The 24,296-nt window shown below is 37.9% G+C and overlaps 1 protein-coding gene across 3 annotated transcripts in view; it reads right to left on the bottom strand.

Annotated features, from left to right (window-relative positions):
- The window catches only part of KITLG (KIT ligand), a 57,387-nt gene that overhangs the window by 11,372 nt on the left and 21,719 nt on the right, over positions 1–24,296 (bottom strand). For 2 of the 3 annotated variants that reach the window (XM_052774642.1, XM_052774643.1), the window contains exons 2-6: positions 19,611–19,724; positions 11,061–11,123; positions 6,223–6,402; positions 4,150–4,312; positions 3,170–3,265 (exon numbers count right to left, since the gene is read on the bottom strand). In XM_052774642.1, coding sequence (XP_052630602.1) covers positions 3,170–3,265; positions 4,150–4,312; positions 6,223–6,402; positions 11,061–11,123; positions 19,611–19,724 — 616 coding nt within the window. The remainder of the gene's footprint in view (positions 1–3,169; positions 3,266–4,149; positions 4,313–6,222; positions 6,403–11,060; positions 11,124–19,610; positions 19,725–24,296) is intronic. The other variant, XM_052774644.1, reaches the window with a different exon arrangement.

The raw sequence follows: 24,296 nt of genomic DNA, 5'->3' as shown, positions 1-24,296 counted from the left end.
AGTTCAAGCTTTAGTCAGAGCAACATAAGATTCATCTGATGGAAAAAAAAAAAAAAAAAAAAGACTACTATTTATTGTTTGGTCCAACCACTGAAAGAAGAGATCAGGACTACAGACTTCTTACCCTCACACTTGTTCTTTACATAGGAACCATCTCATCTGAATTCTCTAAACTATGCATGGTATAATGATCCAGAGAAATATCAATGAGACTGGGACTTAAACAGTTAACTGGAATTTAAATTGGACTACAGTCATGTAACACAAAGAGAAGAAAACAAACCAGCCTAAATGAATTGAGGGTGGTGGTATTTTGAGAATTTTATGGGGGAAAAGATGGAGTGGGAACATGCCACAGATCTACATTCAATATTACAAGGATGAAAACAGCATTACTGCCATTCAAAAAAAAAAAAATTAAAACAGGATAATTTTTCCATTTTACACGTAGTTGGGGTAAGACTTTTGGTGTAGATTTAGTCAAGATTCTACTCTATTATAGTAGTTTAATTTTACTGTTGTGTAATAACAATGAATTCATGAAATATGACTCTTTCAACGAATGTAGCAACAACATGAAAAAAATGTAATTTAGCTAATTTATATTATATACAATTTCTATGATAATTATTTCACAAATGATTTTATTAGATGATGCACTTCAGGTTTGCCTAAGTTGAATTTAGAATTAAGAGCAGTTCAAGTCATCTGACTGCACAGACTTTATTAATAGATTCAAAATTTATTATTAATCTAGAGGGGTTCTTTTGCAAACAGTGAGTGCTTCTAAATGGTCTAGAAACCATTAATTTTAAATAGCTCAATTTAAAACTGTTTAAAATTAATGAGGGTCATTTAAAAAAAAAAAATTGCAGTAGTTTGTGTCTGGAGATGCTTTTTTCATGTCTCCCCTCTTCTCCAAATGTTTTCCTTTTTGAAATTTGAATCTAGTGGTGCTGTTCTGAGAACAGGACTGAAGCCAGCAGACAGGGTCCCCTGTGCTGGGGAGTATTCACATGGGAAGTAATAAGGTTTGTTCATTGTTATTCCTTCCAAGAAGGCAGGTATTAAGTAAAAAAGAAAACTTACTCAGCAATAAAGCCAAGACAAAACTAAAATCAGTACTGAAGACCATTTTCAGGGAGTAAGACAGAGATGCCAATAAAGATGTCACAGGTCCCTCCCTGCAAAAAACTCGAAACAAATAACTAAAGTATAACCAGTCAGCATCCAATGTCCAAGTTAATGTAATTTAATCTGATTAAGAGTTCAAACTGTCCCCAGCCCCAGACATGCAGTCCTCATGTCATTTCTAAATAAGGCTGTTAACTGATATCCAATTTTCCAATAAATTGCTTAAGAGAATGATAATCAGTTAAAACACACCTGTACAGCATATGGTCAGCCAAGCAATTTCTTTGACTTACTGCATTATTTTAATTAGGCTTTTTTCCTACTTGATTATCTGTTCCAGTTATAAAACAAGATTAATAAACCTGCTTCTGTATTCCTCTCTACAGTACAGACTCGGGTGCCGCACTCCGCCACGCTGCCCAGCATCCCTCCTGTTACTGTACTGGGTCAAACTCCTTTCATCGGAACTGCTCCTATAACGTATCTGTCTTTCTTTTGGCTCCTTGATCCATTCCCACTGCTTCAGGCTGCAGCTGAATATTTTTCCTCTAGCAGCAACAGCAAAAATTCTCACATGTTCAGACCTGAGAGGGACAGGTATGTGCTCTTTAGCCCCCTCCTGGTGCCTCATAATTGGCCCTGGGCTCATCAGGTTATTTGCAGCCAGCTCTGTGACCTTTTGGCGAGAAATTTATGGCAGTGAGACTTACTCCTTTCCAGAGACGCAGGCTGGCAGCCAGGAGTCGAAGGTGGTTTTTGTTCAAACCTTCTACTCAGAGGGTTCTGCAAAATGATGACTTAAGGCCTTCTCTTAATTAGAAAGCAATCAGGAAAGGGCTTCAAATCTGACAGCAGCTGTGAGCCAACTAAGAGGTAGCATGCATGGTGATAAGAACCCAGAGAATAACTAGATTACACATTCCCAAGAGAAGCAGCATGAGAAGAAACTCAAACTTAGTAATACCTATCCCACCATCAGGAGCTACCATTGTGCCCATCAGGCTACATCAGGCTGCCTCCTTGCCCGTGTTTTCTTAAGCACAAGGAGTACCAGCCACACGCTTCCTCATCACACATTTAGACAACATGGATGCTTGTGCAGTGACAAGGGGAAATTGTAAGAGAGAGACACACTGTCATCCTGATGCATCAGGAAACAGGAACAAGGGAAACAACAACAAGGATAAGCTTTAACCGCCATTTCAAGAACTTCTAAGGAAAATCCCCTTCTTTCGTTCACATGGAAAGCTCCAGGGAGTATTCACCTTGTTGTACGTGATGTCACTAAAAGCCCCTGGAAGTTCACTGTTTCTCTTCACCTCAGATTCCTATATCCCTTCTGACCTCCTGACGGAGGCTCTTACAGCAACAATTCCGGGCTCTCTCATCTGTCAGCAACCAGTCATGTAATACACTGACCCAGACAGATGAGAAACACAGAGATGGCCACGCTGGAGAGAAGATTACAGCCTGCCAAAAGTGTAGTGACTTTGTCCTTGACTTCAACCTAAAGCACACTGACTGTGGAGCTGGCCCTACTCTGACTACAGCAAGCAAACATGGGGACTGTCTTCAGGATTGGTGTCAAGCTTGGGATTGACAGTACTCTCAAAATGCAACGTATAGGCAACCTCTTTGTCCACATGAGTACCCTGAGCCCAATATAGGACCGCTATTCTGTTCGTTCGGAGCAACTTCCTTTTCTGAGAGTTAAAATGAGGTGTCTGGGACAGACAAGTTTGCTGAGGCCATATGACTAGTGAGACCTCGCGACAGCCAAAACGAAGAGACCTGCCCTCTCCAAGTTGTAGAGAGCTGTCACATCATTGTAACTTGATAGCATCTCTAAATTTTGATTAGATAAGTTTATTGCATTTCAGTATGACAGCTGAGAAACACATGGTACACCATCAGGCACAAGTAACTTCCCATTAATTTGCACAATTAATGACATTCTTTTCCTCTGAGCTCTCGTAACAACCAGCTACCAGAACAAAATGGAGACACATATATTAATTCAATCACTTGTACTTACTGTTACTGCTAGTGTTACTGCCAATGCTGTCATTCCTAAGGGAGCTGGCAGCAACAGGAGGAAACAAAAATGTTTTTGTGACAGCGACTCTGGAATCTAAATAGAAAATGAGTGTGTCAGCATTATGTAACTTAAAATACAGTTCCCTCTATATAAGATGATGGGCTACAGGGCTACTCTGATGTGGCTATAGGGCTGTTTTAAAAATCTGGCTACAGGGTTGCTTATAAAGTGGATTAAGCCAAAAAAGGCAGTCTTATTATGAGGCAGATGTGTCTACACACTGAGCTGCTGCTGAATAGCTATTCTGGAAAAGCAATGGCTTTAAACAAGTTCTTAGGTTATGGCACTGATCTACTTCTAGTTACTACTGGTGTAACTGTGCAACTGGATACGTTGCCCTATTTAAAAAGCTAATAGCTGTCACTAGAGAGAGTGAAAGAAAAGAAAATACAAAACATCCATTTACTGGAAGGATGAGAATGAACTGCAGGAGCCAGACTTAGGCTTGTTAAAATTTTTAAATGAAGTAAACATGACCGTTTTCAGGAAGGGTGGGATGAATATGGAGGTGACTTGAGGCTGCTGCAGTTTACAACTTGTCCTAGCTTCCTGTCCTTTCAGTAGTGCAATCTTAGGCTCCTTTACTGCCTTATAAAAATTAAACAGAACATTAATAGAAGATAAGAAGAATAATAATGTGAAAAGACGATCCAGGATATATTTGGGATGAAAAGAAACAGAGCAGAGTATTGCGAGGTTATTTGGATTATATTAAGGAATGATGTCACTAGTTTTACTGCCAGATAGAACTCGACTTAGAACAGAAATACAAGCTTCGGTGTTGGTAGTAATTTTAACTGGCAGTAAAAAGGAGACACGGAGGTACAGCATCAGATCTTTAGCATCTCTGAAATCAAAGGAAAATCACCCATTTATATCTACTTAGATTCTGTTCCCCAGAATAACAGCCATCTTACCGTTCTCTGGTGTTTCTACTGTTGAAGGCAGAACACAGTCGTTCTTATCCAACATGTCTGCAAACTCCTTGTAGACCTCAATGGTGCTATTAAAGTGCCTAAAAAAGTCCTCAGGAATGAAGTGACCTTCTTCATAAAGGTGACCATTTTCTTTTACAAAATCCTAGAGTAAAATATAGAATTCAGCTTGAAAGAAGGTCAAGAGAGCTGCTCATTTCAGCACCTCAACAGATGATATAAATATCCAAAGATGACAAAATAATTTAAATTTTTAAGCTGCAGAAGACCAAATTTGCTGTATACAATCTTCATAAAACATACAAGCCCTCTGATCTGAGGATTTCAAATCAGCTTTGCAAATAGAAATAAATTATTAATCCGGTGTTGCAAAATTGCCAAGGAATGAAAGGCAGTCTCCCATCCTATGCTGAAAATGAAGAGACTTTTTTTTTTTATTTCCCCTTATTAAAAAAAATTACCTTGATTTCACATTACTTTGCAATGTTCCACATGATCCTTTTAATCAGAACACAGGAACACAACACAATCGTAGCTATTGTCATAAGAGTACAGGGAACAGAATACAATAGCTGGGATACATTACTGCAAAGAAACAGGCTGAGAACCCTGATAATGTACCTAAAAATAAGAGCAAGACTATAAACAAGGAAGCCCAATCACTCTGAGATCTAATAGACAAGTGTGTTATGCCAGACTAAACAACAAGGTTGAGGTCCATGTTAAAATCATTGATGGTTATCTTCTTTTTTATTTCTACCTGACTCTGGCTTTTATAACAACTGTTCCTCAATGCTAGCAGGTTGAATTTGGCCTGGGGTTACTCCGTACTCCCACAGAGGACAGTGGTAAGAACGCAGGTTAAATATGTACTACAGAAAACTTCCTATTTTTGGCTCCAAAATTATTTTAAGTTTAATGCTGAAAGTACTAGACTTAAGATCATTCTTCCCTGAGGAAATCAATAGCTAGTTGTTTCTCTGAATTACAGGATATTTACTTCTTCATTCTACAAAATGAAATTCCTCTTCCCCAACCACATCCCAGCTGAGTGCTTTGAATCATCAGGACAAGAATAGAAGAAAAAAAAAAATATATTGAAGATTGGACAGAATTCAGTTTGAAATAGAAAGGCAAGGAATGTCAAATACTCTCAGCAATATAATGCCAATATATGACAAGGTTACAAAGTTATGCCACTCTAAATGAGATTGAGCGTTTTAGTCCATTTGATTCATTCTGGATGTTAAACAGGTGCAATTATAACAGCTAAGGACTTGACAAAAATAAACGTATAGAGAAGATTTAATCCTTGCCTTAAAGAACATGACGGGTTTTGCCCATTTTGTTCAGTGGGACAAAACCTTCGACTACAGAACTTATTTTTAATTACTGATAGACTGGTTAGAGCTGAGTAAGGGATTAGAAAGTTAATTTTTTTTTCCCCCCATCATTTTTACACAAGAGAATCAGATGTCTCCTGAGTGAGACTCCTGGAATCCTTCCAGCTGCTGTTGGAATCCAGAAACACATGGAAATGGGCCGATATCCTCTAGTCTTTGCTGTGTCTTTGTATAAAAAAGTTCATTAAACCATGGTGAAGCTTTCAGAGCTTCACACACTGCGATATATACTAAGAGTATATTAATAACTTCAATGACATCATCTGTACATTAGGATCACTAGCAAAATGAATAATTTAAGCTGAATGCACAAGGAAGATTTCTGCCAGTTTCAAACAGACCAGAATGAATTAATTATCTTAAAGATGACGGTTACATTTTTGACTACTTAAATAACTGTATACAGGTCATTGTATATACTGTAATTCCTTGTAAGCCATTTTCCTTTGAAACAGGAGATAACGACTAGCGAACATTAGCACAGCGTACTCAGTGCACTTCTAAACAAAGTAGGATTTCAGATGTACAGAAATAAAAATGAGAACAAATCTAATGAAGCTTTAGACATTTTTAAACTATTACCAAATACTGTGCAACAGAAAGTTCAAATAAAAATATCCAGCATAAAAGTAGAAACTCTGTATAAGATTACCTTATTTTTATCAAAAGCTAGGCATGCCATAAGATCATTAATTATCCTTGTGAGATTATTGATGATTGAATAGTTGCTTAAAACATCAGACATATCTGAAATATCTGAAAATTTCTGGAGAAGATTATGTAGACTCCTTGAAAATTCAGGCACCATCAAATGCAACCAACAATGATTAGGCTGTCAAGGGACAAAAAGAGAAACAGAGGTAGATTAAATATCAGACTTTTGCAAAAACTGGTTAATCAGCTCAACGTGCAAAAGTAGATTAGACTGTTCTTTCCAATTTAAATTATCTTGAAAGTCTAAATTAAAATTTGTGTTCTTTACTATGGCCAACTTTCTCTTCAGTCCTTTTAGTAAGATTTCTATTCTCACTGATACTGACATATTTATGGTTGTCTGTTAAGTGCCAACCCTTCATTAAATTCTGAATGAATGCTAAGCATCAGTCTGTTGAGAATTTGAGCCTTGGGACACACTACTATGAACCCTAGTTCATGCTTTCATTAACCTATTTATTTTTTTTAAATAAGTACTGCTTAAACAATTTTCTCCAGACTTTCTTTAAACCAATCTCAGTTTTCATTTTATTATTGTTACCCTACATGACTCAGTTAACCCCAAAGATCCTTGATTTAAATATCTTCTGAAGAAGGTTTCCGTAAACATTTTGCATTAAATCCATGTGTGCTTTTATCCTTCTTTAAACTAGCTAGCTTAGTTAACTCCTTCTCTTCAGCTTTTTCACTAAATGCCATTCTTGAGAACAGTTTCTAGATATAAATGTCTTTCTTTTCCCGAGTTTTCACTGACAAAAGGGCTCTGCACAGCCTGCCATGGTATCTGCCCCATCTGTGCCACTGGAACAGAGTTCAAATCCTTTCACTGCCACCTATGCAATTAGTTTGCAGATAAAGTTTGTACAGCTGTTCATGTGATTGAAACCTGGTCATTCATCTTGCTGTCTCAGAGGGAGTCATTAACTTCTTTTACTTAGATTTACATAACAGTAGTCGAGTAAATAAAAAAGCCACCCAGCCCAGGAAAAACCCTAACTCAATACAGTCAACAAAAATACAGGTAATGCATTAGTCACACTGCAACATGTATGTGGAAATCCCTTTCCAATAAATGCTGAATTTTTAATGGTAAATGTTACGGGAATTTATTCCATATGTGAAGCTGTTTTTTCAACGGTTGAAAATGTCTCAGGATCATTAAAGCCTGCCAGACATGAAAATCTTGGCCCAGCAACCTCTAAGTACTCTCAGTATCACTGAAACAGTTTCCAATTGCTGCCCAGTGGATGGGCAGCATCCACTGAATCCATCCGCTCCACCTTCTGCAATGCACAGTACATGTTTGGCGATGTATCTGCTTCTAGACTTAATCTCATTTTACTCAAATTTCTGCAATAAATCTGCATACAGATTCTTTATTCAAAAAACTTTATGCACTACTATAGATATCATCACTTGGCAACAAATTACTTTCTCGGTGACACAGGTGGTGTTCTGCCGTGATGTGTAAATGTTTTTGATGAGGAAAAACACACTTCACACTTTTGAAGACTATTCCAGACTATTAGGCTTCCAGACTTAGAGAACCAAACGTAAATACATTGTTCAGCTGTACCTGACTTTTCACTTTTGTGTACAACTCTCTCACACACTGATAGCAAATAGCAAGTCATTATTAAAACCTTCTGTAATTATCTCAACAATGACTTAAAAAAAAAAATGAAACAAAACGTGAAATGGATGGCATTTGGCTTGATTCTGCTTCCCTTTTTTCCTTCAAGCACAACAACAGGAGGGGAGAGGCAGAAGCAAATAAATCAGAGAAAGCTTGTTGAAACGTACTCCGTTCAAGCAGCATGCGTTATGCCACGTCCCATTGCCCTCATGAGACAGACAACGCATTTTCCTCTGCTTTGGCGTAGGAACACGGACACAGAACTTCCGTGCTTCGCTGAACTACAAACCTGGAAACCCTTTTCCTCTGAGGTTTCGTGGGTGTGCATTCTCCTCTGGCAGGGACTAGCAAAAGCTCGCCGCTTGTCCTAGTGAGCATTTGGTGATTCCAGCAGGGAATCTATTTTGTTGCTCCCGCAGTTTAGCATGTGTGTGGGAGTCTCCTCTGACTGAACCGTTCTGACCTACAAAGCTGTATTTCACGAGAGCTTTAAGTTTTCTTTTCAAGTAATATCAAGCTGTGCAATCACTTGCTATGTCAATATCTACCAAACACAGGGATGAAACTGCTGAAATTGAGAAATGTGACGTTCTTTGCAAGGAGAAATAGAGGTTTAACTCTGCTTTTTTGTGTAAACTTTGACCAAGATTTACATTTTAGGGCAATCGCAAAACTGACTTCCCTCATACTTCCAGGTAGTCCTCATTTAGCTTTTCCTTTCTACGCCTATCTGAAAGTTTGAAGTTTATCTCCTCTTCTGAGTTCAGCCCCTGCTACTGTCATCTTTGCCTTTTAACCTTCAGGTTAGACTCCAAAGTTCACTCTATGCGAGGCTACTTTTAAAGCCACTCAGACGCCTTGAGCTAGTGCATAATGCAACAACCCTTCTGTTTAATGGATGGGGTCAGTCTGTTCCTGTTACATGCACTACACTGGCTTCCCATCTACTTTGCATTCAGCCTGCCTTCCTACTTTTAGTCATCTACATTTGAGACTTGTTACCTTGGGTACATTTCCCACTTTATGCACGCACTGAAGATTGAAATCTATCGGAAAAAAAAATTGCAGAGCACCGTTTCAATCCTTTCAGAGCTGAACAAAGGGCATTCACCTCATGCAAAGCTGTGGGTTTCCCAGCTTGCAGGGACCTTGCGGAACCCAGAGCAAACCTGACTTGTTCAGTCAGCCTTTGGTGTGGTATGTGTAACACAACCTGAAATCCCCAGAGAGGAATTTGGCAAAGTGGGATGTGAATACCGCTGAATACTTCCTCCTGCGAAGGCACGTGGCCAAGAGCTGCACCTTCCATCACCATGACTGAAAGTGGCGTACGAGCAAAGGGAATATGGAAATCCCGGCTCTGAACTTCTCTTCTTCCTATTTATTTCTTGGCTGCTTGTCGTAATTGTAAACTGGATCCAAGTTTCTGGATAGGATGCAGCAAGATGACATGGCATTTAAACTATAGAAAAGAAACTGCGTACTGGCAGCCAAAACTGAACCATGAAGCAAGGTAAGAGTTAAGCAATGAGAACAACCAGGACTCATCGCTCAAGCGGGCTCCCTGGCCTTCTTCACCCGCAGTGCCAACCTCCCCAGGAGCGCAGTGGAGGGAACAGCCCCAAACCAGCCTGGCTCTTGCCTATCAGCTGCCGCGCTCATCCCGGAGGCTGGGGAGCAGCGCTCGGGCTACAGCTGTCCTCCCCAGATCATTGAATTTCAAAAAGCACTGCAGCCAGGGGATGGTGGCGGCCAGGCTTACTTCCTTTTTCTCTGGGTATTGGCTAATTTCAGAAATAGAAATTTTTCTGTTAGTTTTAATTATGTTATACAGGATCTAGTACCTGACTTCTGTAGCATTCGTTCTGCAGAGTTTTTCCGTCTGAGGAATCAAGTTTAAACTGGTTTTTTTTAAAGTACTCTAAGTTGTAGTAAAAGCCTCGAGCTTCCAACAAAACTCATAAGAACACTGCCAGATCTGCCATAATACCTTGTAACCTCACAGCTCGGGGCCTTTCACTACCCCACAGCCTCCTTTTCCTCCAGCCATTTTCTAGTTATTCATGACTGAGAGGATGTTGCTTCTGGCATCATTCTCCAATATCAATAGGGAATATTGCTAGATTTGCTGCAATGTTGTAGGATAGGATGCATTTTTATATGCGTATCGCATACAAATTGGATTTTCATAACGAAAACTTTGTACAGACACAAAAACCAGCTTCTTGCATCTACCAGATAATTTCCAACTACTGATGTATATGTACAATGATTCATTCTGAAGACAGGCTCATCGTTGTTCAGTTTAACTGACAAACTAGTCTTTTTCTTACTGTTTTTCTTTCCTTAAAACAATGTAGTACAGTACAGCATTCAGCATAATTTCTACTTTCACCTTGTTTCCTCCTCTCCTTTTTCTTGCAGTGTATGCAACAACCAACAGAGCATTTTCAATGCATCATTCTAAAAATATTTTTTTAAAATTAAGGAAAAACATCAAAAATATTTAGTAGAATAAGAAATAAGATAATATGAAAAAGTTCTTAATACAAAAATGTTATAAAGTTTTAAAGAAGGTAGATGATGCTTATTTGAAAGTATCACTAACTGTGGGATTATATAGAAAGAATAATACAAAACATGTTTGAATGAAATAATGTCCTCGCTTTCTACCAGTTTGTTTAGTTACCGATGCTACCATTTGCTGAACTTAGGGTTCTCTTTATTGGCTGCTCAGTATTTGTTGTGCTTTAATGGCATTTCCACTGGCTGAAATGAGAAGGACATTCTACAGAATATTCCAAAGTATAATTACAAAGAAACTACTTCTTTAAGAAAGCAACAATTTTCAATTGACAAGATGAAATAATACCGTAGTTTGACTTTTTCCATAGAAAATGTTAAAAAAATTCATACGAAGAAACATTTTTCTAATATTCCTGTAACTAAAAAGGTTTTAAGTGACTGCAGGAATATCTCTACATTTCTTTTAAATGAATAATCGCAAAGCGTATGAAAAGTGAAATAAACATTATTTAACTCTAACTTTCTAAGCCATAGGACTAGGTACAAAATGTTACGGCCATCACTGGTTCCAGTGGGCTATTTTATTGGGATTAACTTGAAGTGGTTGTACATACCAGACTATCCATCTTCGGGACATATTTAAGGGTTATCATATAATCATTCGGGAGATTTCCAACCTACAATAAACAGATAATAAAAACGTTATTACTGACTACACAAAGTAAGACTTAATTTCCATTACCGTATTCAATAAAATCTATCAGATATTCAACACAAATTTTCAGTAACCTACCAGGTGCAAAAGTTTACATACTCAGTGTCCTGTGGAACTGCTACTGACTCTTATTGGCTCACAAGTGAAGCATCTTTCCACACCTCTGTAACATTCCCAGATCCAATCTGATCATGTTCAATGCTACCACTTCCCAGCAGAATTAAAGTCAGTAATGTGGTGAGGAGAAGTGATCTGAGGTTATTCATTACTGCAGAAGCTCCACTGCGTTTTCATCTTTTAATAGCATGTCTTGAAGTGTTTATGTGACAATTCCTGTATAACCCCAACCACTCCAAACAGTAGAGTACCCAGTAGTCTCTAAGCCTTTTTCCTTCAAATAATTTCCAATCTGAACCTAAAGAAATACTTGCCTGCCTTATGCTTAGTTACATACTAGGTCAGAAAAACACTTGCGCACAACTTTTAACTTTGAAGCTGTGCCTCTTACTAATGGTGAGCAATATAATTATATCATAGCAGTGTTCTGGGGCAAAGGAGAGCTTCCACACACGTAAGCTGAGCATGGCTTTGCAGATGCAGGTGTGTATGAGGTGTGCTGAAGCAAGGACAAGGAGTGGAAGAAGGGTTCTCATTGAATTATACAATGCAATCTACCACAGATGGAATCCAACACTACCGTGAGAAGTGGTTGATCATCTGGGGAATGTGCTGAGTGGGGAGAGGAAAAGGGAGACACTGCCACAATCCACAATCTCTTGAAGTACTTTTTTTTCAAAAGGTTTACCAATACTATGATGCTTAGTGATACAGCAAATCTATTTTCTTCAGTTTCAGTGAAAGATTCAATTGATATTTCTCATCCTGGTTGAAATCCATTTAATCACAAGACAATAAGCACATACGTAATTCCTTTGGTGAACCAGAATCTGTACTTTGTTCAGCAAAGCATTTCTACTTCTTCAGGTTAAAGATCATTCTGTTATGGCTGCTTTTGATTCTGCTGCTATAGCAACCAGCACAGGGATTATTTTTTTTTCCCTGTGCAGTTTTTAGGTAGTATTTTGTTTGACACAAAAGAATGTTTTATTTGTTAATTAAAATTTAGTTTCAATTAAAAATTAAAAAAGCAATTTCAAAATGTTTTTGTTCTAGAAATGACCAAGGGCAATACTTATGCATAGTCAGTCACAAGTGAATTCCAAACACCTTTTTATTTACTGCGTGGGCTAAGACACAATCTTTCAGTTCAATGACACCTAGCTTTCTCCCACAGCTTTAAAAAACAAGTTTCATACAAATGATCCTGGTAAATTCCTTTCCGTAGATCAATTTTCTTTTTTATTTTTATACCTACACATTCCCAAAGCAGCAGTTGCAGAAGTGCCACTAAAATTCTCTATATCAATTTCTATTTACCAGGCATTTTGGGGAGTTGATTCAAGATGCTATAAATACTGAAAAAAATTGCAATACATTTGTTCTTTCTTTAGAGCGTCTGATTTATTCTAAATCTTCATCCACATTTTTTGCATATTTCTCCTTCCTCTAAAAACATCCTGACATCATGACAAATTAATAGGTAATCCAGTTTCTTTTCCAGCTTCCTTTGCGTGCCTAGAGAGGTAGGATTAGCAGCACTTCAAGCAACAAAGATAGTGAAGATGCTACTGTATGTGCAAAGTTTCCCATACTCACTCTAGAGGGATTCGATACTTAGCAATGTCAGCAAAAGCACCGTTCTTTAAGAAAGGTCACTGGAAGATTAAATTTGTTCCAAATCAATGAACACTACAAGAATTGATATGCATTATGTATACAATCTACTTTACTGGCATCAGAGCCTGTCAAGCACTTTTCATGCACAGTTAAAAAAAAAAAAAAGTAACTGCCCAAGAGCTCTTACAGCTTCTCAAACAAAGCCAGAGAATACAGCTCAGCTTCAGATATTTTTCTCCTTGACAGACTGTGAATCAGAAAAGATATTTTTGCATTTACTACTAAAAATGATTATCACTGGGAGGGAGGGTGTCAAACACAAAAATATATGCCCTGCCTCAAAACAAAACAACTTGTTAAAGTTTTATTGATTAAACTCCACATGCCAGATGCTCTGCTGATGGTAAGTGATGGAGCTCAGTCAAAGCAAAGGACTTATATTTGTGTCCCAGTTGGACTTCCCAACTCAGAGAAAATAGGGTAGAGCCCCTGATACAAGAGTGAAGGATATGTTTGTACTAAATCTGTGCATTTTATACTCTCTTGCTTTCCCAAAATGAGTCTTGAAATTTCATTGAAGACTAACCACCAAGACTATGATCCAAAACCAACCACTTGATTTTCAACTGCTGAAATTATCCTGAAAGGAATGAGAGGTCTCTGCACACCCGCTCTGTGCGGGATGCCCTGACTGCTGCAGCTCCCAACAAGGAGCAGATGACAAGAGGGATGGAAAGGGACTGTCCCTTGAAACTCCGAGTCCTGGAATGGCTTTTTTGGTTCCTGTACTCAACTCCTTAAGTACAGTGACAAATCTGGGGGCAACGAAATACCTGCCTGCATGACTGACTTACCTTGGTTTAGACAAAAGTAACAGTTTTGATGATTATAGAGAATGTCAACTGATAATCTTGGAAAGTAATGTATAGAACTAAAAGAACCCTGCATTGCAATTAAAATGCCACAAAGAGTTTCTCTCATTTAGTGGGTGTGTGTGGTTGTAGATATCCTAACAGGCTCTGAGACGAGGTGAAGAAGAGGGAAATCTAGACTTATGTCTTTAAATCCATATAAAACTGACATTAAGTGCTATATTCCCAGTTGTAACAAAATCTCAAACTGGGGAATGTAAGATTCCTTTTGACATACAGAGGTCTGAATATTTAATACAGCACTGTTAACATTGCATAACCCAAATATACTTTTAAAATATGCTCATGGTCACATAGATAGGGAAATGAAAAGGGGATGTCATAAAAGTGATTTGGGTTCCATAAACTACTCTTTCATTGCAACAGCAGAACATGAGAGATGACCTGTCTCTGCAGTCAAGTGCTTTGAAATGAGGGCTTTTTTTTTTTTTTATACACAAATCCAAGATAAAGTAAGTTAATAAAGTAAGAATTACCATTTACCATTATCAGTGATTTCTTTTTTACTCTGAGACATGTGATGGGAGAACCATACTTTCCTTTTGGTTACCATTTCTACCTCCCACTTCTCTCTTCATCATTCCCTTTCCCTACTGTTTAATACCTCTGCATCTCCCTTCTTTGCATCCTTGGTTTTTCTTTTCCTGTAGGAGCTTCCACTCTCTGTCCATCATCTCTGCAATCTACTCTATCTCATCTGCTAATGAAGCAGTTAATAAAATCCTCTTCATTTGGCTTAAGACAACATGTTAACAATTTCCGTTCACACTTCTTGCAGCCATAGTGGCAGATTATTTGCAGGATAACAACACTGGATCATTTTTTATAACCCCTTCACTCAGGAGAGTTAGATCCATTTAAAAATAAATCTCAAATGTTGCAAAGAGTGTAAAGTACACATTTACAGCAAAGATGCAAAGTGAAGGCAAAGTGTTTGAAACAGCACGTTTCAAACAAGCAACCTGGTCAGTTAATGCTTACTATTGTTGAGGCTTCCAACATTCAAAAGAAAAAAATTGCTTTAGATCATGGAGGAAGAGGTGAATATCTTAGATTTTGTTAATGGATGAAACCAAAATATGTAGGTACATTCTATATAGAGTGCACAGCTCAGTGAAAATTCTAGTTATACTTAGGTTTGATATTCATATTTAACAAAAATATATCAAACAGATTCCTAACTTATGCAAAATCAGAGTCACAATTACAGCAATGCAGCTTTCTGCCGACTTACTGTGCTGAAAAGAACAATGGCGACAGGCTTTATTGACAGGTGCTGCAATTACAGTTTCATAATACGGAACATTTGTTCATCAAGTAATGTGTTTCCCTCCAGACATCTTCATTAAAAAAGAAGCAGGAGTTCAAGTGATTAGTAATGCAGAATGAATACTCTCTAAATACTTTCGTTGTCTATAGGTATGAAATTATGCTCTTTTAAAGTTCTCACTATTAAAAAAACCAAACAAAAATGATTGTTCAATTGTTCTTTGCTTCTTAAAATCATTTTACTTTGGACACATTCTTCATATGACAAAATTATATTACTAAGATTTGAATAAATTTAATCTTGCAGAAAATACAAGTCATTTTTGTATGAACAGATAGCAGTCTGTTGGTCTTAGGTTGATTAATGCTCAGAAACCTTATTGTTATTGAATCTGCTCTTTATTTCTGATTCTAGCTTCTGGTATGAGTCTAATATGATGCTAGTGAAAATCCAGATTAACACCACTGAAAACAAGTTACACCATACATCTGGCCTCAATTTATTACTCAACACAAAGTTGATTAGGCAAATGACCCACATTTTCAGGCACTGCACAGTGTGCCTTATTTATTCTCCAATAGCTTAGGCTTAGCAGACATCCCTGATTTTTATTCACAGAAAGTGTTGACTGAGGAATGTTCTCATATTCCTAGAATACAATAGAGTCAAGCAGAACACAGCCACAGCCATGCTCAGAAGTTTTCTACCAGTGATATTGGTGGTTTACAGTACTTGGAACAAGAAGCCCAGAACCAAATAAATAAAGACTAGGTTGTATCAAGCTACAGGCAAAAGAGTTTGGTAGCAAATTGTGGCACCATTTTGCAAGTTGTAGGTGAACTGCAGTAGAGGTAGGGAAGAACAGAGTAGGAAAAAGAAAGAAGAGGGACAAGGATTCATGCTGCAAAGAATTTTAGTGTGAGATAGGAAGAGGATGAGAATCTGCTTGGATTTCATCAAGGAGCATCCTTCCTGTGGCCATGAACAGCGTAACAGACACCATGGAAATAATGAGGAGAAGCTAGGACAAGAGGGCAAACTCAGCATGTGTTAAGACATCACAGGCAGTGTTAATAGTGCTTTTGAAGACAAAACCAAGAAGCTTGCCGTTGATAATGAAAAAAAAGGAAGAACAGCTTGAAGGAAATAAGTAGAAGATACAGTGTCAGAGCAGCAAATTAATAGACAGAAGGGCAAAATTATAGAAGTCGAAGCCAGGAGAAATCTTTTCAGTAGACTGGATTTTTATCCACCAAGAATTTGGAAGAAAAGTGAATTTGTATGGACAGAAAACTACAAAAACGTTTTTTCCTGTTATGACAGGAAAAACAATGGAGATTTTAAAAGTGAACTTACAAGGATCTGTGAAGTGTCAAGAGCCAAAATGGACACCTTTGTTATAGACCTGAATGGCTGGGGAGAGATAGTGATACACCTTTACAGTGAGGAGGAAAGGCCTAGGGAAGACTAACTTTTTGGGGAGATAAAGAGATCATAATCCACCTTAGGGGAGGATTCAGGCCATACTGAATCTAAGCTGATGTCTGAGCATTTGTCATGAGTCAGGAGAAAGAGAGGCCAATATCCTAAGCTAAATGATGGGACTTGCGTACTACCGCTGAACAGCTAGTTTATTGCAAACACAGATACAGGACTATACTCACAACTGTGGACAAAAGGGTTTAAAGAACGTGACAGTGTGGCCAAGAATAAAGCCTTTGGAAACAACTGTCATACCACTCTCAGCAAGTGTGATAGAGCTTGTGGGTAATATCACAATAACTATGGGCAATAACTGTACACATAACATTAGCTTCTGCAGAATCCCTGGTGCTACAATTTGTTCTCAGTGTGAAAGGGGAAGATATTTATTAAAAAACACTATGTCCTACTGGCACAAACTCTTTGGATCAGCGGAGAAATAAGACTGTTAAAGGCCAACAGGATCAATAAAGAACCCAACCACCTATGGGTGCTACGTCTAATTTTGAAGACGTAAGTCATCAGAATATCATTCCTTAATTCAATTACTGTATTTTGTTTCAAAAAGCAGAAGTGGTATAAAAACATTATAGTAATTTACAAGAGCTGTATGGTTTCCTGAACTGTATTTTTAAGCAACATCATGTTGGAGTCCTTATTATAGGTACTAAGGATATACTCCATATAGCATAAGAAAACTGTACTTTTTAGCAAAGTAATGTGATCAGTCAGTGTTCTCTGTGAATTTCTCCCTTCTTGTATTCACAGTGTCAGCTAATGATATTTTGTTTAAAAAGTACTTTAAACCTTATTATATATATTTTTTAAAATTTTGTTCTCAATGTCAAGTTGTCATGGTGTAGCATTTCAAAAGAGAATGACCAACTTGCGATATAGTCAGTTTAATTGAAACCAAGAGTTCTGATACTAAATTTAAGATACCAAACTTATTTCCCTGTTATCCTTTCAATTCTCAAGTGGCTTTATAGAAGTTATTTCTGCATGAAAAATCTATGCAAATATTTAACACAGACAGACAAAACAGGGATACAGACTTTCCTCAGAACATTCTCAGACACACAACTCAAAACACAGAGAATCCAGATGTCTGGGCTTTGTATTTTCTGCATCTCTGTTATTTCTCCAACCCAAAACATCTTTGAACTTGCTAGTTAACTTCACCCAAATTTTGCATTTGGTAGAGAGATCCGAAAGGTATGGGTGTAAGTCAGGGGAAGGACCGTACAGCATCCTCACTGAGGAATGGCCGGAGCTCAGCCCTACCCCACTCTGCTCAGGCTTGGCAGCAGCAGAAGCACAGTGCAACCCCGGCAGCTGGCAGAGGTTTTCTTCCAGGACAAGCAGCGCCTACAACAGAACAGTCGCCACACAAAGTCCTTCCTGCCAAGCCAGCAGCCCAAGCGAAAGGGGATATAAATCCGGCAAGCGTTCAAAACATCGCTCAGGTAGGCATCATGCCTAGGGCACATGGGAGGGAACCAGCAACCACGCTGCATGTGGAGAACTAAGAGGGGGCGTGGAGGAGGGTCTGGGTATGGAAACAGTGCTGCAGGGGTATGTGCAAGAACTGCAGTTGCTGGACTAGTCTGGAGGAAGATCTAGGAACACGATAGGGAAAGTCACAGCCAAATTAAAAACTAACCCAATTTTTATGATATTAGGTTTCTTTCATAATTTATCTCAAAAGAAAAGTGTGATTGCTCAAGCTGCATGCAAATTTTTGTGACCTGTGTTTATACATTCTTGAGGTTTAAATTGTACTAAGGGGAAAGTTAAAGCATTTGTTCTGAGGATGCATAATTGACAAAAAGTTATTGCTAACCCTGTGCTAGACAGTTTCACCAGCCCTTACAGGAGTTCTGTTGTTCTGTCATGCTTTCAACAGGTTTAAATCAAATCTTAATACTCTTTCAAGAGATGAAATATTATCTTGAATAAACATGCTGATACTTCAGAATTCTGCCTAAAGGGACTAATGTGAAGCATTAAGCATTTGAGTAGGACTATAGAGCATCCCCAGAGACTTACACTATGTGCCAATGTATATAACAATGCCCAAAGAAAACAGCTTAAGAACACTGCACTGGCAGCAAATGCAAGGGACTCCAAATTAAGTGTTTGATAATGTTAACACTGGTATTGCAACCATTTTTCCATAATGAGGCCATAATTTTCAGCTGAAGTCAGTGTGTAGATGAAGGGATGCTTGTTAAGTGTTCAGTATATATTATTTCTTAAAAGCTTTGGTGTTAGATCCTGCACTACTGCAAGTTAGCATAATCACAGACTTCAGCGGAGTTAAATACCAACTGACTTCACACAAGGAGATGCAGTTTTTCAGGTTAATGCAGTGTTCAATTAAGTAACAGTTAAAATGTACTTAAATGAATTCAGTTCTTATATGAGGCTGTGAGTCCTTCAGACTTAAACTTCTAGGTACAGCAAGTAGGGAGGGAAACACATAATGAGTGTAGCTTATTCACACCTAAAGACTGTAAGAGCTGTTCAATTGTTATTGCCTTGATTGCTATAATGATGTCTAATATCATACTATTTCTATATATGGCACAAGTTTCCCATATAACCTAAGGTAAAGCCTTCTGGTTCATTTCAGTTCTGTTTGCTGCCAGTCTGCTCCACAGTAATTAGTAATACAAAGCCAATAATCTTTCTTCTGCATGGGAAGCAATCTGATCCCAGACAATGTTTGAGGAAATCAAGACTTTTGACAATTTTTATGGAAGTTTGGAGGGAGGAAAACACATATGTACATACAGTCCAGCTTGGTCAAGAAGGTCACCTCTTCAATGAACTCTGAAACTATTCTCCAGCCTCTGCAGTAAAGGTTTTGGTTTTGATCAAGTGACAGACGTCAATGGATTTTATTTTTTTTTTAATATTCCCCTGGTTCTAATGTAGATTTCCTAACTTTGCTTAAAAATGTAAGTGCCATTAGCCACTGATTATTGTTTAACATAAAGAATAGTTTAAAATAAAAGCTACTTACCAATTTTGCAATGTCATTCACATCATCTGTCACTGGATTCCCGCAGGAACTCTGGGCTTTGACAAGAGGATTAAGCAGGAGTAGTTGAAGACAAAAGCAAGTGATAATCCAAGTCTATTTAGTAAAAACAAAAAAGAAACAAGAAACCCCAAGTAAGCAATCTCCAAACATGAAATAATGAGATTGTAGTAATGTTTTTCATATACAAAGTCTAGCTGCAACAATACTCTTCCATCTTTCATGAGGAGATACTTGTACCGCTATAGTATAACCTTCATGGCAGGGATCCACAGAAATGCACTTAATTGATCTTTTCTAGAAGAAAGTACCTTTAGAGTAATAATGGAAAACCTGGTATTGAGCCATCAGATTACTTCCACAGGATCCTGCTGAGGTGGGTTTCTGCAAAGTTTACAGATACCAAAGAAGAGAAAGAGACAAACTTTGCAATATTCTTCAGCAGCAGCATAAAGCTAAGTAAATGCTTGTCATTCACCTGATAAGGTATTTGATAAGCCTTTGCTTCTAATGTGATAATGGTTGATAAGGAACAAAATTATAATCAGACCGCAGCAAGATAAAAGGAGAAAGTTCATAATCACAGCCATTACATTTGGGTACTTAAACTGCAAGCAAAACCACAACTGGCCTCTGCCCAAATACTGAGATCTCCAGCAGCAATCCAATACATTTTCTCTAAGTGACATGCCCTGGCCTCTCAGGAGCAGCAGCTTGGCTTTGGCACTACATTCCCCTCCTAAATCCTATTAGGAACAGCAATGCCATGTACTCACACGGGCTTGTGAGACTCAGCCAGAAAAGCACCAGATAACTAGCTGCGATGCACCTGGGTGTCTCCTTGGCTACACTGCCTGAACTTCCTCGCCTTCTGTTGCTCCTTGTGCTTCGCTCGTTTCCCACAGAGCCCCGCGCCAAGTTTAAGCTGCAGATCTTTATTTCCAGAATGTTAAAGCATTTAAGTTATGGATAATCAAAAGTTGCCTCGGGTTGTGAAGCTTCTTGTGCCAGCTGACTGAAGCTGTCAGCAAGAGCCGATGATGGTGTACATTTACTGCAAGTATAGAATTTGCCTGTGCAGGCTCCTGAGCCTCCACGAGGGAAGGACTGAGACCAGAATTTGCTTTTGCACAAACCAAGATGCATCCCAGCCTGCCTGTGACATGTAGAGAGCTCCTGTCTCCAGCCTTGCCTTCAAATGCTATCCGACCCTTCAGTTTAAGACCAAAGCAAATCAAACACAGACAAAGCTCTCTAGGAAAGCAGGGAAAGAAAATCACAGATTTAAAAGATTAAGTATCATTATAGTAACCTCAGGGGTTTAAGAAAGCATGATAAATCTCACTTGGGAGCTATATAAACATGATGGAACAGTGCCAAGCACTTTACCTAGAGCTCTTTAAATGATAAGTAAATACCTTTATTGTATCTTATATCTCAAATCTTGTATGTATCTTACATCTCAAGTAAAACTGGTCATTTGCTTTCTTAGAATATGGCTTCCTGATTAATTTAGGTAAAACCAGCGTGGGTTGCTGCTGGAAAAGACAATCCAGCCTCCTCCCCCCACCTCTTGCACTGGCACTGGTGAGATGGTTTAGCCAGCTGTACCAGGCAGACAATTTCCATTTTGTTTTCCTGTGCTATTTTTCACACAGATCAGCTTTCTGATCCAGGTAACCAAGACAGCAGAAATGCTCTGTTACAGATAGGACAAGCCAGGACTGCCCGTTTTGGTGGAGCCTGTACTCAGCTTTTCCTAAACTGTACCTTCAAACACCACAGGATCATGATGATGGGTAGACTTACACACAAAGAAATCGAAAATATTCTAAGCAAAGTACACGTTCAATATGCAGCGTGTGTTTTGAGAATGCCTCTTGCTTCAACATAACTAGCATTTAGAAATACTTTTATTGAATGTTTGTACAAATAATTATTGAGAGTAATTACCTATGTGAAGAATTGAGAATAAACACCTAACTTGAAGTTAGGTACTTAATCTTTCTTGCAAAACCTCTGTATCTTATGCTATACAAAGCTTTGCAGTTATACATATATGAACAACTCAAGCTCTGGGGAGATGCAACAAAGATGCTGCTAGTCTCTGAAAGGACCTTTGAGAGCTCCTTGCAGTGTATAAGAGCTCAAAGTTGTTTAAGAACTAGCTTTAAGTGGTCAGAGAAACATCTCCCTCTCCTCACATATTCTCTAGAATCACAGAGGAAACCAAAGGGGTCCTCAAGTTAACAGACTACTTCCCCACTGTGATTTTTGGAACAAAATTGTTATTAAAAAAAGGCAAGAAGTTAATGACAACCAGCTCCAAAATGGACTAACTATACTGCTTTCAAGAACTAAAGAAAGAGTAGTTCTACCTTCAGAGTTAAAGAGTACACTAGCGGTTACATTCACTGAGTTTCAGGGACATTTCCCTGACGTGTTCTTTGGAGATGGAGTCCACGCCAGAAACTGCTGATTTCTTCACTGGGTTCCTCAATATTGACTAGTATGTAAAGGAAGATGGGATTTGTTCACTGACTTGTGTCACTGTCATAGGACAATGTTTAACCTAACAGTCTAAGAATCAAAAAAGTAACAAAACTCTTTAACTGGAATTACTTTTTTGCCACATCAACTGAGTAATGTTAATAAAAGCAGCCGCACACTCCAAGTAAAACCAGAACTCTGATGCATCTTGCCAATTTTCATGCTTCTGGATCTAAAGATGACCCATACATGAAGCTTAAAATCACTACACTTTTTACAATCATGCAAATCAATAAGAATACAATTTTTTCCTATGTAAATAATGGGATTCAAAGGCATAGTAATTTTTATAACTGCTATTAAAAACAAATGCTTTGTAAATTTTTAAATTATTTGAGGTTTTTCTTGCTTATTTGGTCCCTGTGCCATCCAACAGGAACTGAAAATCTGCAAAATACTGCTAGTTTCAACATGCCTATTATCCAAAATCTTTTAATTATTTGCACTTACCAAATATTTATATTACACATGCCTACAGGCACATTGTATGTAAGGACTGTAGAGATCAAAGAGCTAAGCTATTTTTGTTATTTACTAATGACCAAACCTGCTGTTTGAGCAAAACTTGAATAGACTGAATTAAATCAAGGACAGAACAAAAGGGAACCTTAAACAACAGCTTTATAAATAGAGATTCCAGTTTTACACTTTACTAAGCGTAAATGAAAGTTATCCACACAGCACTCATAACAGATTTCCATACATAATTACTTCTAAGCTAAAATGGGATTTTCAAAGCTGGCCACAGGATTTAATCACACATCACCTACTAGCATTAAGTTGAAGATACATGGCAGACAGAAGGCAGACCTGTATACCAAAGGGCCTCTTCCTATTTTTGGCTCAAATATTATTCAGTTGTTTTTATGTTCTGAAATCAAGATCTTAAGTACTGAATATTTAAGTTGCTGCTCTGAAAGGGAAAAAAATAATGATTAGACTGGAAAGAATAAGTCAAATTAAAGATTTCAAGTATATACTTTCGATCATTCTGCAAATAATTTTTACTATTACTTATAAACCACAATCTACAATTTCAGTTAACAGCATTTTAGAGGCTTAGCTAGTGATCCAATGTGTTGAAGGCCATCCTTTCAGTTGTAAATCAACAACTTTTTCATTTATGTTCCTCATTTATGATCTGGAGTGTTGACAAAGGCTGCTGAATGAGTGCTTTAGCATCTTTTTCACAGTATGCTATCAAAGATACTCAATCACACTGGTTAATATTCAGCTAATTCCTTAAGTGGAAAGCAGCAAGGGAACACCACATTGCTAAATAAGCCAAACATTGGAAAGTCTGGACATTTCCAAATATCTAGTTTGTACTGATAACAATTGTAATCATAAGTAGGGAGAAATCAACAACAAAAAAAAAGGCAAATAATAAAACACAAAAAACCATTAAGTACAGGGACAGGTAGTAACTACACAGATGAATGGGGTTTTCATTATAAAATTTCTTGCCTGCAAATCATGTTAGCCACAGAATTTTTCAGCCCAGTTTCTTGAGCAAATCATCCAATTAACCACAACTAAGCCACAGCTCCAGTAGGGTTAGCTGCCAATGTGGAACAATATTCACCCTGGGCCAGGCTTCCCAAATTTATTTTTTACTTCTGCTAATGCTGGGGTAGGAACATCTCTTGATATTAGCTCCTCAGGCAGTGTTTGCATACTACTTTGCTGAGGCACAGCTTGTAAACTTCTGCCATAGACAATATTGGTTGGTCAGTCATGGATAGCTAACTTCATGTTCACACTTACGCCTTAAAAATGCCTTTTGTAAGAAGATTCAGAGAAAATGAAAATGGCAAGAAAAGATATTTATTGCCTTTTTTTTTTTAACCACAAAGCATCCAGAAGCATAAAAGCACAATAATTCTTTCATATGTCTACTATCTGTTTAGTTATTTAGCTGTGATAGAGATAATTAAAGTCATGGAAGAACTGTCTTTAATCAGTTAAGAAATTTAATGTCAATGTGGAAAAATCTTATAATTGAAGAAGAGCATTTACACAGAATGTAATCCAATTCCCATTTTCATGGTATTCAGCGATACCTTCACCCACGCAAATGACAGTGCTAACTTTACTACACTAAATGGCTGTGCCTAA

This window comes from Harpia harpyja, chromosome 23 (assembly GCF_026419915.1).
Source record: "Harpia harpyja isolate bHarHar1 chromosome 23, bHarHar1 primary haplotype, whole genome shotgun sequence".
Taxonomy (NCBI): Eukaryota; Metazoa; Chordata; class Aves; order Accipitriformes; family Accipitridae; genus Harpia; species Harpia harpyja.
Note: the sequence above shows the minus strand (reverse complement) of the source record. Positions and strands in the feature narration are given on the sequence as shown.